This window comes from Nycticebus coucang, chromosome X (assembly GCF_027406575.1).
Source record: "Nycticebus coucang isolate mNycCou1 chromosome X, mNycCou1.pri, whole genome shotgun sequence".
Lineage (NCBI taxonomy): Eukaryota > Metazoa > Chordata > Mammalia > Primates > Lorisidae > Nycticebus > Nycticebus coucang.
Window position 1 is genome coordinate 21,259,935 of NC_069804.1, and position 15,263 is coordinate 21,275,197.

General features: G+C 37.5%; 1 protein-coding gene across 1 annotated transcript in view; it reads left to right on the forward strand.

Moving 5' to 3' along the window:
- PHEX (phosphate regulating endopeptidase X-linked) overlaps window positions 1-13,959 on the forward strand; it is a 229,997-nt gene extending 216,038 nt beyond the window's left edge. Inside the window, exons 19-22 of the mRNA XM_053579715.1 lie at window positions 4,269-4,334; window positions 5,348-5,452; window positions 11,326-11,402; window positions 13,857-13,959. Coding sequence (XP_053435690.1) covers window positions 4,269-4,334; window positions 5,348-5,452; window positions 11,326-11,402; window positions 13,857-13,959 — 351 coding nt within the window. The remainder of the gene's footprint in view (window positions 1-4,268; window positions 4,335-5,347; window positions 5,453-11,325; window positions 11,403-13,856) is intronic.
- The last annotated feature ends 1,304 nt before the right edge of the window (window positions 13,960-15,263 follow it).

Sequence of the window (15,263 nt, forward strand, 5' to 3'; positions counted from 1 at the left end):
ATTATCAATTGTTTCTTTTTAATTTTGTATTCCATGTCCTGTCTCTGCTTTCATCATTATAAGACACGGATTTCACTGATTATATTTGATAATAAGATACCAACAAAGAAAAATTGTTGATAGGTTATGAATCTGCAGGAAGACCTTCCTCTACAATACACATGCATACGCTGTATGCTTCCAGTCTATCTGCTCAAAAACAGAGTGCCTAAGAGAAGCAAGGTGGCCACAGAACTGGAGTAAATCAGTATACATGTGGTTTCCTGGGTTATCTTGCTTCCCTAACAAGACATAAACTCTATCCTCATCCTATCAGAGCTGGAAAAATACCTCAATACTTGCTATGCCTTAAGTGTATTATAATTGGGGTTTATTTCAGCATTCCAGATGAATTTGGATAAAAAAACCACATTCTTCTTTTAAAGGGAATGTTTACGAACACTGACTTGGTTCTTAAATCACAATCAGCACAAGTGAGACCGCTGCTCACTCAGGTGGAAAAACCAGAGTCGGTATCTTTGAATGGTGTCTCTAGCTCCTTTACCAGTGTCCTGGAAAGACCTTTCTTTGCCCATATGTTTTTTAGCACTTATAACTGTGACATGAGAAGACCTAAAATGGGTGCTTTTATGTATCTGCATTCAGTTCAGGGGTTTTCACTAATTCATCTAGAGTATATGTTGCTTCAAGAAGAGCATGGCAGTGAGGTATGGTGATGTGCAATGGTAATCCCAGCTATTCAGGAGGTTGAGGCAATAGAATCCCTTGAGCCTAGGAGTTCAATTCTGCAGTGAGCTGTGACGATGCCACTGTACTCCAGCCTGGGTGACAGAGCAAGATTCCATCTCTAAATAAAAAATAAAAAGAAAGAAAAAGAAAGAAAAGTATAGCACACGGTTTCTAGAGTCAGATGTGGGTCCAAATCTTGGTTCAACCAATTACTAGTTTTATGAATGTGGGCAAGTTAATTAACATTGTTGAGTCCCAGTGTCTTCAACTGTGAAGTGAATATTTCTGAATTCATTTGTTTATTGTACAAATTAAATGGGTGAAGTAATGTGAAGCAGCAGCACAATGCCTGACACACACAGTAAGTGCTCAATAAAAGGTAGTTAACATTCCCTGATCCTTTGTGACATATTCATAGGTACTCCATCCCAGGAAAAAAACAAAGCCAAAGACTTTGGGGCTAAAAACAACAAAAACAATAGAAGAGCAGTTTTCTTAGAGGAAGGGAATTCATATTTCCTGGTGATTATTATATGCAGGCATGGGAGTTAGACTTTTCACTTAATTGAAACAAATGTAATCCTCATACTGGTTCCTGAGAGATATTCAGATTACTGTGTATACATATTTTACATATGAGGAAACCGAAACTCATGGTAGAGTCTAAATTAGAGTTTAGATCTCTACGACTTCAAAGTCCATACACTTCACCCCACACTGTGCTCTGGATCTTATTTTAAGTTTATTTTATACTTGGGTGATGTGTGGGTGGACTTTTCTTCACCATCCATTTTGGCCAAGATGTCAGATATTGAAACTTAATTCTGACAAATGTGTACCTTTGTAACAAGGACAATAGAAAGGGCATACCTGTCTCAGCATAAATCCACTCAGCCATCAGAAAACAGCTTTCGTCTTATTCCCACAGGAGACTGGGTAGCTTCCTTTGGTGGATATAAAGGGCCATGCTTTATTTTTCTGGCTTTATTTATACAGGCCAGTCCTCTGTGCCTGAAGCTTTCTTTGCAGTGAATTAGGGGGAACTCAGATGGGAAACCACAGAAACAGACTATCAGCAGCTGTTGGGTCTTGAGAGTCCAAACCTAGGCCCATGTGATCTACTGAGGCAATCCAGTGTGTGAGGAGCCAGAGGGGGAGGCTACTCCAAAAGCCTCTAACTTAGATATAAAGCATAGATAGAGTAAAAAGGAAGGGGATTAAATTCAAGTATAAGTGGATATAAACATAAACGTAACAGTGAAGGTTGAGAAGGTAAGTATTATGAAATGGAGGCTCTGGAGACAGAAGACAGCTTGGGTTGGAATCCCTGTGAAGTGTGAGCAGTTTACTTAATCACTCTGTCCAGGGCCCAAGAAGGGGTTCATTAAGTCAGTGATTTATTGAGAAAGTAGTTTGGAATACAAACCTGTAAGGGAGTGAGGAAAACATGTTGGTTTCAGGGGAAGTTTAGCCTTGTCCTAATCCCACAGAAGCTTCTGGAGCATGGATTGCACCACAGAAATTGGTCAGCCTAGGCCGGGCATGGTGGCTAACACCTGTAATCCTAGCACTTTGGGAATCTGAGACGGGAGGATTGCTACCCTGTTTCTACTAAAAATAGAAAGAAAAAATATTGTTCAGCCTAGGGGCAAAGGGCTGGGCTATTCTAACTTCACATCAGTCAGTTACTGGAAGGTGGGGTGTAACCTCCCAGCAATCTCCAGGTGAGATGACTCCCATAAGCTAAGGTTAGTCTTTCTGAGTTGTTATCAGTCACAGGAATGGGGGCACAGTCCTGGTAGTAAAGGGCATCTGGTGGAGTACCAACAACAACATCTGTTACACACTCTGAGGATTAGACCCTCATTTGTTAAACAAGGATGATGATACTAGCACTCACCTCATGGGACTGTAGAAAAGAAAAAAATGTATGCAAAGCAGGAATGGTAACTTTTGGGGACTGAAGCTAGAAGGATCCTGAGTGATTATAGTGAACAATATTTTTCAAAGATTTGTTTTTATTTTTTGGTATTGCTTGATACCTGGGTGATTGAGCTTGCTTAAAAGCAAAGAGTTGGTAAGATTCGTGGCTTAAAAGTTTACAACAGGGTGTATTAGTTTCCTATTGCTGCTATGACAAATTACTACAAATTTAGTAGCTTAAAACAATACAAATTTATAATCATACAGTGCTGTGTATCAATCTGACACAGGTCTCAGTGGCCTAAAATCAAGGTATCAGGAAGGCTATGTTCTTTTCTAGAGGCCCTAGTGGGGAATCTGTTTCCTTGCTTTTTCTAGAGGCTGACGCCTTTCCTTGGCTCCTGGCCCCATTCTTTTCCAAAGCCAGCAATGGCTGGTGGAGTCTTCTCACATGGCTTTGCTTTTTCACTCACTCACCTGCCCTCCTTTTCTTCTTGAAAGGGCTCTTTCAATTAAATTGGGTTCACCTGGATAATCCAGGCTAATGTGCCCACCTCAAGATCATTAACCTAATCACATTTGAAAGTTCCCTTTGCCATGGTAAGCTAACACATTCACTGGCCCCAGGAATTAGGATGTAGATACCTTTCAGAGGCCATTATTCTGCCTAGTACAACAGGGGTTGGCAAAATTTTCTGTAAAGGGCCAGACAGTAAATAATTTAGGTTTTATAACATATATAGTCTCTATTACAGCTATTGAATTCTGTCATTTGAGCAAGCAACTACAGACAGTATGTATATGAATGGGTGTGGGTGTGTTCCAATAAAACTTGATTTATGGACACCGAAATTTTAACTTCATATAATTTTCACGTGCAAAAAGATATTATTTTGATTTTTTTTCCCTGTAGTCATTGAAATACATAAAGTCTGATCTTACCCCACAACCTGTACAAAAATAAGCGGCAGGTTGGATTTGGCTTGTGGGCTCTATTTTTGCCCTCGCTCATTTAAGGTTTTAAGAAACAATCTTTGAATGTTGGGAAGAATTTCTTCACCATGCTTGGCTGGTTGTCATACATATTGCAAACCTTGACCTTGTGATCTGTGCTACTTCTGTTTGATTTTTGTTCCCCTGGGGAACTACCTTCCTTTCAATTTTTCATGGAAATTGCTGAAGGTAAAATGATGATGGTTGGTCTTGAAGTTTTGTTCCTGTGTGGATGGTAAATTTTTGGAAACACAGGCACAATGAGAAGAATAGTCAAACTATGTGAGTTAATCCAGGAAGGTAACCCATGTATTGCCATTTCTATTTTTTCCCATTAAAGCAAAGTCACTCAGAATATTGTTTAACATTTTATTGGAGCTGGCTAAATTGGTAAGAATAAAGAGGTGAATGAGAAAGAAATGTGTAGCATAATAAAATAGAAATTATTTTATTCAGGAGCACCTTGCTAGAGTTAGTTTGCTGTCTCACAATATATCATAACTAACTTTCATTTATTGAATGTAATTATCTCCAAAATATGACACTCATTTTTTGCTATACTTTGTATACCTCTTGCTGAATAATACTTGACTGTGAAACATTCTTGTTCTTCTTTTTGTTAGGTAAAGGGGAAGAGGACCCTCGGAGAAAATATTGCTGATAATGGAGGTCTGCGGGAAGCATTTAGGGTATGCAGTGCTATGTTTGCTGTGGTTTTATAAATTAAGCTATTAAACACCATATGGGTGCACTTCAGTTTATAGCACAGAATGTTCTCAAGGAGTTAGATATTATGGAATTTCTATAAATAGATTTGTATTTCCCCATTGACTCGATTATATTCTATTATATAAATAGAAGTATACTTCTTTCTTTTTTCTTTTTGGGGTATAAAGTCACCCTAAAGGATAATATTTGTTATTAAGAATCATGTATTTAAAGGATAGTTTTCAGAAAACACATCTACAATCATATGAAAGCATGCTACAGAAATCTCCTTGGGGCTAGGTTCATATGAGTTTTCCTTAAGTATAGCTCTCTCTATAGCCTTCCCTTTAATTTTCTCTTAAAATATCAAACTTCTAAATGATGACCAGAGGATAGCAGTTCCCATATACTGGGCCAGGTAAGAGTCCATAATAGTGTTTTCATCATATGCTGGTCTGTGGTGAAACAAGAAACATATGGATAACGTGGAAAGATTTTCATAGACCTTAAGTGCATTTAATTTAAGGACCAGCTGTTATTCTGAGGTTACATCCTTCCTATATTCTTAAAATATACTTTTTAAAGTAAAATGATGGTAATAGAAGCTGATAGTTTTTCCTCTTTCTATGTCGAAATAAAAAACTGGTAATATGTTGACCCTGAAATTTATTGCCATAGGGGCCTTTTCATGGAGTTGGATTTGTTTGTCCCTTGGTAGGAATAGAAAGAGTAGCTTAAAAAAAAAGTTATTTAACACCTGAACACTTTGGCCCAGCTTTTTGGTATCTATTGAGTGTAAGGTCTTTTTGCTAATGCACCTGTATCACTGGTAAGTCATAGGACATGGACTTTAATTTCCAGGTGTTTGTTTTCTTTAAGGAAAATCTGACATGCATTTTGCATATGGCAGTGTTTATATTTAATATCTCTGTGCTGGATGAAAAAAGGGAAAATCACTATTTCGGAGGCTCATCTATTTTGCTTCTCTCACTAGGCTTACAGGAAATGGATAAATGACAGACGGCAGGGAGTTGAGGAACCTCTCCTACCTGGCATCACATTCACCAACAATCAGCTCTTCTTCCTGAGTTATGCTCATGTAAGTAGACTGAGCAAGGGGTATCAAAAATGAAATGCAAGACTTTTGGCTTGCTCCCTTGATCAATGGTTCAGAACGAATGTTTAATGGTATGACTTTGATTTTAGCTAAAATTTCATCATGCCGATTATTTTTTTCAGGATAAATTTCACCTTCTTAATGTTCTATGGGGCTTAATTAATTAATTGAATTAGTGTTTATTGGTATTTTTTATCAGGTGGGTTTCAAGCTCCACAGTAAACTCACTTGGCACTTCAATATATCTTGACTTCTTAATGTGTTTGATACTATTTGTAACTATTTCTAATAACTTATTCTTTGGCTCTCATGGCCCTTTCCTATATTTCTCTGTCCCCTTGGGGATGTATTCCCAACCATTGAATGAATATGCAAAGACCACTAGAGCCAAAAAAACAACCCAGGCAAGGAGGGTCATGCCACTCTATTGTGAATTTAATAGGTTCTTGGAGCAGAAATTGAAGAAAGATATACACTAAATAAAGCATAATTCTTTCTTTTTAAATTTTTTATTAAATCATAACTGTACATTAATGCATTTATGGGGTATAATGCGCTGATTTGATGTACAATGTGGAATGCTTACATCAAACTTATTAACATAACCTTCACCTCACTTATTTATTGTGGCAAGACATTTATACTCTACTCTTAATAGTTTTAAAATACTTGAGTATTTTAAATGAGGTAAGGTTCAGTTCTTCTTTGTTATTGGTTATTGCACTGGATTATATCAGAAACACATAGACAACATTTTCAAAGACATCAAGGATGAATCAATAAAGGTACTAATGCACATCTTCAGAGTGGGCAAATGTGTATGTATATTCTCGAAGCCAGACAAAAATTTTCATCAGTACAACCCTTTGTTCCTAAGTCTTTGCATTTACTCCTCAGTAAGCACATTCATTCCAAAGTCTTCTACAATTGACTCTGGGTAAAGGATTCTCACTTGCCTAACTTGCCTGAGGTCTTTTATTTCTTAAAGCTGACATGGCAACACTAAGTAATTCTTTAGTGATCTTATACTAACAAAATTGTAATCATCAACAAAATGACTTTCCTTTCTAGTTTCTTATTTCCACCTACACACCCCCATCTTTTGGTTTTCCTGGTTAAAAAGCCTGGAGTCTTAGGTCTTATTTGATTTATCTGTCCTCATTTTTATGGCATGTGTTCCTAAAGCTACATGTTTCATCCTTTGAAATGCTTTTCAGATTCAACCTCTCCACTTCCCAGTTTTAGGCAATTTTGGTTGTTTATAAGCAACAGCAATTTATTCTCATAGTTCTGGAGGCTGGAAATCAGACATCAGAGTGCCAGCAGGGTCAGGTTCTGGTGAGGGCCCTCTTTTGGGTTGCATGCAGACTGCTGACTTCTCACTGTGTCCTCACATGTCAGAAAGAACTAAGTAGCTGTTTGGCCTCTTTTTATGAGGGCATTAATTCCATTCATGAGATTTCTACCCTCATGATCTAATTATCTCCCAAAGGTCCCACCTCCCAATACCATCACATTGGGATTAGGGTTTCAATGTATAAATTTGGGGGAGACCCAAACATTCAGACCATAGCATCTCATTACCCTACCTCACAATCCATAGGCTTAATCTTGATATTTCTACTTTGGATTATCTCAACATCCTATTGCATATTTTTTTTAACTTTAGCATCTTTCACCACTGTTTTCTATGCCACTGAAATATATCACTTTTATTTTATTACCAACCTGCCGAAAGAACTATGGTGGATCCCAAATGCCTACCACATTGAGGCTAAACACCTTCATCTGGCTTCCAAAATTCTCAGTCTGATCCAACTCCACCCGACCCACTTTAATTTCCTGTAGCACCACTGGATTAAAAAAATCTCAACTTTAATAGGGCAGGTATCCTCACTTCCACCCCATGATGTCATGCCCATTGCTATCTTTGTAGCTTTGCTTCTGATTCTCCTTCTCTAATGCGATCCCCTTTCTTCTCTTTCCCTTTCAATCCCTACTACATCCTTGAGGATCCATGTCAAATTCCACCTTCTCCACATCTTCCACAAACCCTTCCCCAAGGACTCTGGCTCTTATTATTTTATCTTCAACTCCTTTTATACTTGCTGTCATTACCATGCAATTGAGTACTTAATTGCTCTAAAAATGTTCAAGAATTTTAGTTTTATCTTCATAGCTAATCTTTTGGATCCTTATACTTCTTATGTATCTCCATAGCACCCAGCAAAGATGTTGGGTATATTAAAGACACTTGATATTTTTAGATCAATTTCTTGAAAGGAGTAAGACTAGCACGATTCAACTAAGGAGACTTCCTTTTGAGTCTGTACTAGTCAATCAGATATCTAAAATAAACACATAAAAATAGCTAGAAATTTCTAGAGTTGGGGTTGGCAAACTAGGACCAAATATGGCCTGCTGCCTGTTTCGTGAATAATGTTTTATTGAGAAACAGCCATCCTCCTTTACTTATCATTGTCTGTGTCTGGTTTTGTGCTACAATGCCAGAGTTGAATAGTTGAAACCGAGACCTCATGATCTTCAGAGACTAAAATATTTATTATCTATCTCTCTACAGAAAAAGTTTGCTGACTCTTGCTCTAGAGGACAAAGTATAAGGTTCATCAGTTCTTACTATTTTATATCCTAGTCCATAATATCTCTTTGTAGATGAAATAAACTAATTGATAGTGATGTTACGGTCATAATTTTGAAATGTCTTCAAACACTGTATAATACTGAACTGTATTTGATTTATTTTAAACTAAAGAGATTTAGAAGAAAAAAATAGGAATCTATTTTGTATTACTTGTGAGAAATTTATCTTGCAGCTTTTCTGATAGAATTAGAAGATTTTTTAATCTTTTGCACATCAGAGTAAGCATCCTTACAGGGAGTAAAGTTTTTTTTCCCCTCCTGGGAAGATACTAGGAAAACAGTAACAACTGTAATGTGTTTCCAGAAATCTCTTAAATAATATGTGAAGGAAAGACAATACTATAATAATGTAAGAATACCATGTATAAGAAGAAAAAAAATACAAAGAAATGAGGTAAAATCAAATTCCAGACACAACTTCACATTAGCTAGCTTCTGAGGAAATTAAGGAATCACATTACAAAAGTGTCTTCCAAGTCAAATTCAGAACCACAGTGATTGATGGTTTATTATCCTCAAGAGCAATAGCATCCTATCACCTTTCCTGCTTCCTATATCCCTGTGGTTGCTGCGACCTGTCAGTTTTTTTCCTCAGAGGTTCTTCTTATCCTCTGCTTCTTTCCATTCCCATTTCTACTTATTTAGTGGGCAGCCACTGAGAACCTTCCTGGTGCCTATAAATAATCTTCTAATTGGTCTCTAATTTCCTCTTCCTACTATACATTCTTGCCAGATAAAGCTTTTAAAAATCTGGATTTTGTCATTTTCCTGCTCAAGAACAATCTGTAAATATAGTTGAAACACTGTCTGGTTGCTCAGGGCTTCGGAAATCTGGTACCATGGTCCTTGTCCCGCTGCTGCCAGTTAGGCAACACACACTCCCGCCAAGCTGAGAGCTTTGCTTTCTTTCCCCTCAAACATGTCTTTGTTCTCATTTCTCCATTTAGGATGTTTCCCCCATATTCACGTGTCCTAGTTCTATTTGTACTTAAGATGCTATAGTATCCCAAGATGCATGGTAAATCAGGCTTCAGTAGGTTATGCTGCAGAAACAAAGGATCCACCAGAAGTTTCTTTCTTTTTTTTTTTATTGTTGGGGATGCATTGAGGGTACAATAAACCAGGTTACACTGATTGCAATTGTTAGGTAAAGTCCCTCTTGCAATCATGTCTTGCCCCCATAAAGTGTGACACACACCAAGGCCCCACCCCCCTCCCTCCTTCCCTCTTTCTGCTTCCCCCCCCATAACCATAATTGTCATTAATTGTCCTCATATCAAAATTGAGTACATAGGATTCATGCTTCTCCATTCTTGTGATGCTTTACTAAGAATAATGTCTTCCACGTCCATCCAGGGTAATACGAAGGATGTGAAGTCTCCATTTTTTTTAATGGCTGAATAGTATTCCATGGTATACATATACCACAGCTTGTTAATCCGTTCCTGGGTTGGTGGGCATTTAGGCTGTTTCCACATTTTGGCGATTGTAAATTGAGCTGCAATAAACAGTCTAGTATAACTGTCCTTATGATAAAAGGATTTTTTTTCCTTCTGGGTAGATGCCCAGTAATGGGATTGCAGGATCAAATGGGAGGTCTAGCTTGAGTGCTTTGAGGTTTCTCCATACTTCCTTCCAGAAAGGTTGTACTAGTTTGCAGTCCCACCAGCAGTGTAAAAGTGTTCCCTTCTCTCCACATCCACGCCAGCATCTGCAGTTTTGAGATTTTGTGATGTGGGCCATTCTCACTGGGGTTAGATGATATCTCAGGGTTGTTTTGATTTGCATTTCTCTAATATAAAGAGATGATGAACATTTTTTCATGTGTTTGTTAGCCATTCGTCTGTCATCTTTAGAGAAAGTTCTATTCATGTCTCTTGCCCATTGATATATGGGTTTGTTGGCTTTTTTCATGTGGATTAATTTGAGTTCTCTATAGATCCTAGTTATCAAGCTTTTGTCTGATTGAAAATATGCAAATATCCTTTCCCATTGTGCAGGTTGTCTCTTTGCTTTGGTTATTGTCTCCTTAGCTGTACAGAAGCTTTTCAATTTAATGAAGTCCCATTTGTTTATTTTTGTTGTTGTTACAATTGCCATGGCAGTCTTCTTCATGAAGTCTTTTCCCAGGCCAATATCTTCCAGTGTTTTTCCTATGCTTTCTTGGAGGATCCAGCATGGGTCAGCAGAGGGGCTCTTCTTGTAGTTTTGACTCACTGATTTGAGTTTGGGAGTGTTTATCTTGATAGGTGCTTATACAGTCACCACAAGAGTAGAAAAGAATTATAAAGAAACATGCAGTGGTTCTTCTTTAAATTTTATTTTATTTTTCTGGAGACAGAGTCTCGTTGTCACTGTTTGTAGAGTACTGTGGCGTCACAGCTCAAAGCAACTTCAAACTCTTGGGTTCAAGTGATCCTCTTGCCTCAGCCTCCCAAGTAGCTGGGACTACAGTTACCCACCACAAAGCCCCACTAATTTTTAGAGATAGGGTCTTGCTCTTGGTTAGGCTGGTCTCAAACTCCTGAGCTCAGGCAGTCCACCTGCTTTGGCCAGAGTGCTAGGATTACAGGTGTGAGCCACCACACCCGGCCTTGGGCGCTGGTTCTTAATAGAGCACTTAAATTGTTCTTAAGATTCTTAAAGGAAGTGACGGATAGCACTTCTGTTTGTATTTCATTGACCAGAGTGAGTCAGATAGCTATGCCTAACTTCAAAGGAGATGGAGGAGTATGTACCTATCCCAGGCCCACATTAGAGTGAGGCAAGCAAGGTACAAAGGGGCAAAATACTAACTGCTCATGACCATACTCAATAATGGGTGGCTGATTGATTTTATTGATTTAAATGGGCATGATTAAGTGTGATAACTATTTCAAACTTCAATTCATTGTGTGAATATGTTGGTTGATTCCTGGGCTCATCATATGCAATTCTCTTGATTTAAACCACTTGTCTGGAAACCTTCCTAATTTACTCAGATTGTGAAATTATTCACATTGATAAAAACCTTCTACTCTGAGGATCAGAATAATAGATGTTATTACTGATGAAGGTTTTATGTGATCTACTAAAAACTGTTTGTCATTTGCTGGTTCTAAGATTATTTTTCAGTATAATTTGGAGCAGTTAAGATAGTAGAAAATGTGTTATCAGGACGGAAGCGTGTTCATTGGGATACTTTTCTCTTTTAGGTGAGGTGCAATTCCTACAGACCAGAAGCTGCCCGAGAACAAATCCAAATTGGTGCTCACAGCCCTCCTCAGTTTAGGTAAATGGGCAAATGGGTGATGCTAGTTTTGAACTGTGCCTCTCTCCTCTTTTTCCCCAACTCCGCCACCCCAGGGCTCTACCAGATAGGTGATCTGAACAAAGGCCTGTGCTGTGAATTGTTTGATCTCCATTTTGTGGACACCCCCCCCCCCCCCGCCCAAAGTCTAGCCAAATAGAAACTAATCATGGTTTTTTTTTTGTTTGTTTGTTTTTTTCATTAGCAGTAAGCTGGTTTAGGCAGTGTTTTCTCAACTAGATTTCTGCTGGTGGGAAATTGTACATATTCCTTGTCTAGTGCTGCATCGAGAGGTTCATGAGACTGGAACCAGACTCTGAAGGAAACTTAGAATCCAAATCATAGCTTTAGTGTTAAATCTCACTTATTACCTTACAGCTTTTGGAAGGTAGCAATCCATGGGTGAGCAGCCTGTGTGTTCAGTAAACTGGAATATTTGATTTATCCAACTATGTACTTTTTTTTGTCTAGGCCAAAAAGCAGTCTTTATTATCTTAGGAAAGGATGAGATCTGATATAGTGTGCCTTAAAACACCTAGAGCAAATGCCCACTTTTAGAATAGCTCTGAACCCAAAAATATATGGTGATATTTAGTAATTATAATTTATACCTAGCGTTAGAGACTCTATATTTTGGCTTTTAGATTGAATCATGTTTTGAAACAATTGCTTATATATAAAGGGAAAGGATTATGAATTACAGTCTTATGTATCAGAATGTATAAAATATTAAGCAAAAATAAAATTAAGGTTAATATTACTCACCCTGCACCAGATTCCATAGTTTAAGAGAAAATATGAATAGTAGGTGACAGATCAGTATAATGAGAAATCCAAGAAACCATAATAATTTATATTTGTTCATTCTTTGCTTAGGATATATTATATCTGGATATCTTTATATTTAATGTTTAAATGAATCTATTAGCATGTTACAGGAAAATCATCTAAAATTTCTCCTATATTTTAAAATCTTATTCCTAAAAACTTGCATTAGAAATGCTTCAGAAATTGACTATAAATTACCCACTAGCATAAAAATCTAATCACTGTTTTGGAAATCCTCCCCCACTGGGCTAAACTGTCATGAAGGCTGAAAGTCTCTAACTGACTAACATGTGTTCCCACTGACAAATGGTACAGATGAAGCCACACAGTAGATTAATTACTCAACAGATAAGTTTTTAGAAACTAATTTCCTTTTACTAACTAGTTGCCTATAATGTCGGATTTTAGCTGATAATTTTACAGAGTGTGCTTACTAATTATCAGCTATATTCTATTTTTAACACTTGCCTGGGGTGACTCAGACTATGAAATATGCATCTGTACCCATACATCTCGCTAAAACACAAGAGGTTATGAGGATCTTTTGGATACAGGCCATTACATTTATTCAAATGCCTATAGGTAACAAAGTCATTAGGGAAGAAATAGTCAGTGACTGAGAATTCTGAGTCTCTAGTCAAGCCTTTGAACATGCAGTTGAGTAAGAAATAGATGAGGGGGTAGTTTTTTTACCTGCCTTGTTACTGATGTCTGCAGTAAGTACAGATTTTGAGTACAGTAGAAATCAAACAATGGAAATACCATTTCCAAAAGGCAGTTATAATCAAAGTGCTGAGTAAAAATCCAGTCTTTCCTACAGTTGGAAACTTACAAGAACACCAGATTCTGGAGCTACTCCACTGAAGGATTACTTATTAGTAAGAACTACGTACCTTTTGTTAGTTGATTGTTGCATTTACCAAATTCTAGGCAAATATGAGCCCCCAAACTTAATAGGAATTTAGAGGAAGTGTTTTTTGTAGGTTGAATGAATTATTTCAAAACAGTTAGAAATGCAACAACATGGATGACTCTTACAGACATCATATTGAGTGAAAGAAGTCAAAGACCAAACAGTATGTACTGTGAATTCCATGCAGCTGAAGTTCAAAAATAGGCCAAGCGGTGGTGACAGAGGTCAGAATAATAGTTATCATTGGAGGCACCGTTGTTAGGGGACAGGAAAGAGCTTCTCGGGTGCTAGAAATATCCTATGTCTTGATCAGGGTAGTAGTAACTACCCACATGAAAAAACCGACAAGTTCTATATCTAGAATTTGTGGACTTTATGTCAGTTATACTTTCCATAGAGAGTTAATTTTTAAAAGCTAGAAAAACTAAGTATTAGTGATAGTTCAGTTTTATGGGTATTTGAAGACTATAGGAAGAGTAATAGGAGCCTTTGCCTGACATTCAGGAAATGCTGGTTATAATCTCAGCTCTGCTAAATTTTTTGGAAACACATTTGATCATTTTGGGCTTTAGTTGTCTCTACTATAAGGAGATTAAATGAAAGCCAACATTTCTTCTAGGAATATACTGCTACAGTGTTATCCTGTTAAGGTGCAAGAATTAAATGACATGTACTTTTGACATATCTTTTTGCAGGGTCAATGGTGCAATTAGTAACTTTGAAGAATTCCAGAAAGCTTTCAACTGTCCACCCAATTCCACGATGAACAGAGGCATGGACTCCTGCAGACTCTGGTAGCTGGGCCACTGGGTTGTGCCATCCCGAGAGAGCTGCCCACTGCTCTAGGCCTATATTCCTCTGAAGAATTTCATTCTTAATGCAGTTTCATTACTTAGGTAGAATATCTGCTTGGATCTAAATGGCACTTGCTCAATGTTATAGGGCTTAAAAAATGGTATACAAGAAATAAAGCAAATATGTTTCTTTAGAAAACCAAACCAACAAAAATAAATTCCTAGGCTACTTTTGTTAAATTGCTACCTGATAAATCCTTGCTATTGACAATTTTAGTGTGTTAGCCACAGCTAAGTGCTCCATACCATTTCAGCCTATCATGTTATAGAGCGCCTAAATGGAAAATAGACTGTATCTATGACAAAGTTAAATCGATTAAACTTGTAGCGCTCAATGATGAACACATGTGCATGCATACCTGGGAGGTCTTGCTGCTCTGGAATGTGGTGCCAGATTTTTTGGACAGCCAATACATAGCATTTCTTTCTAGGGTAATTACATTGAAAATATTGTGGATCTCCATTTTACGAAGGTCTTGCCTTCAGCTTCAGAGTCTATTGGAATGAAAATGTGCCCCACAGCTTGTGTATGAAGTACCTGATTGTCCTTTTCAAGTAAGCATGAACAAAGCTGGCAACGAGTAGTAAAAGATTTGAGTTTAATAAATGGAAAAAAGGGGAGGTATAATTTTAAGTCCCAGAAGAAATAGAAACTCCTAGTCACATAATAGCAGGGCAACTAGGAGATGAAATCTACAAAATTTTATCTAGTCTGTATGAACCTCAGTAATCACAATCATCTGCTGAACACTTTTCTTTAACCCAGTTCCTGTTGGTTTCATTACCCTTATAGATGTCCATTTTCCTGGTTCTGAAATGAGCAGACACTGGGGAAAGGATTTTCTGATTCCCCATCCGGAACGTATGGCTTTCATTTCCGTTTAGTGCCAAGGAACAAACACCACATTGAGGAGGGAGCAAAGTACCTTCTGTCTCAGCTTAGTTAATGTCATCTCTCTTAAGAAACAACCTTTTTGAAAAATGTATTGATTGAAGATATTTTAAAATATATGGATTCAATTTAATATTCCCTTCGGAGTCCAAAGAAACACTATTTTTATTCTTCAAATCTTCTAAAAAATCTGCAAGAAAGAACAGTACTGAATGTTATCCTTTTGAGTAAACTCTTCTATTTCTTATTAGTGTGTATACATGTAGGATAAAATTATAATGGCCTTAAAGAGGTTACCTGTCATTTCCGGTTTCTTAAAATTGGCATCCCCCAACCCCTTCACATTACTCATTGTA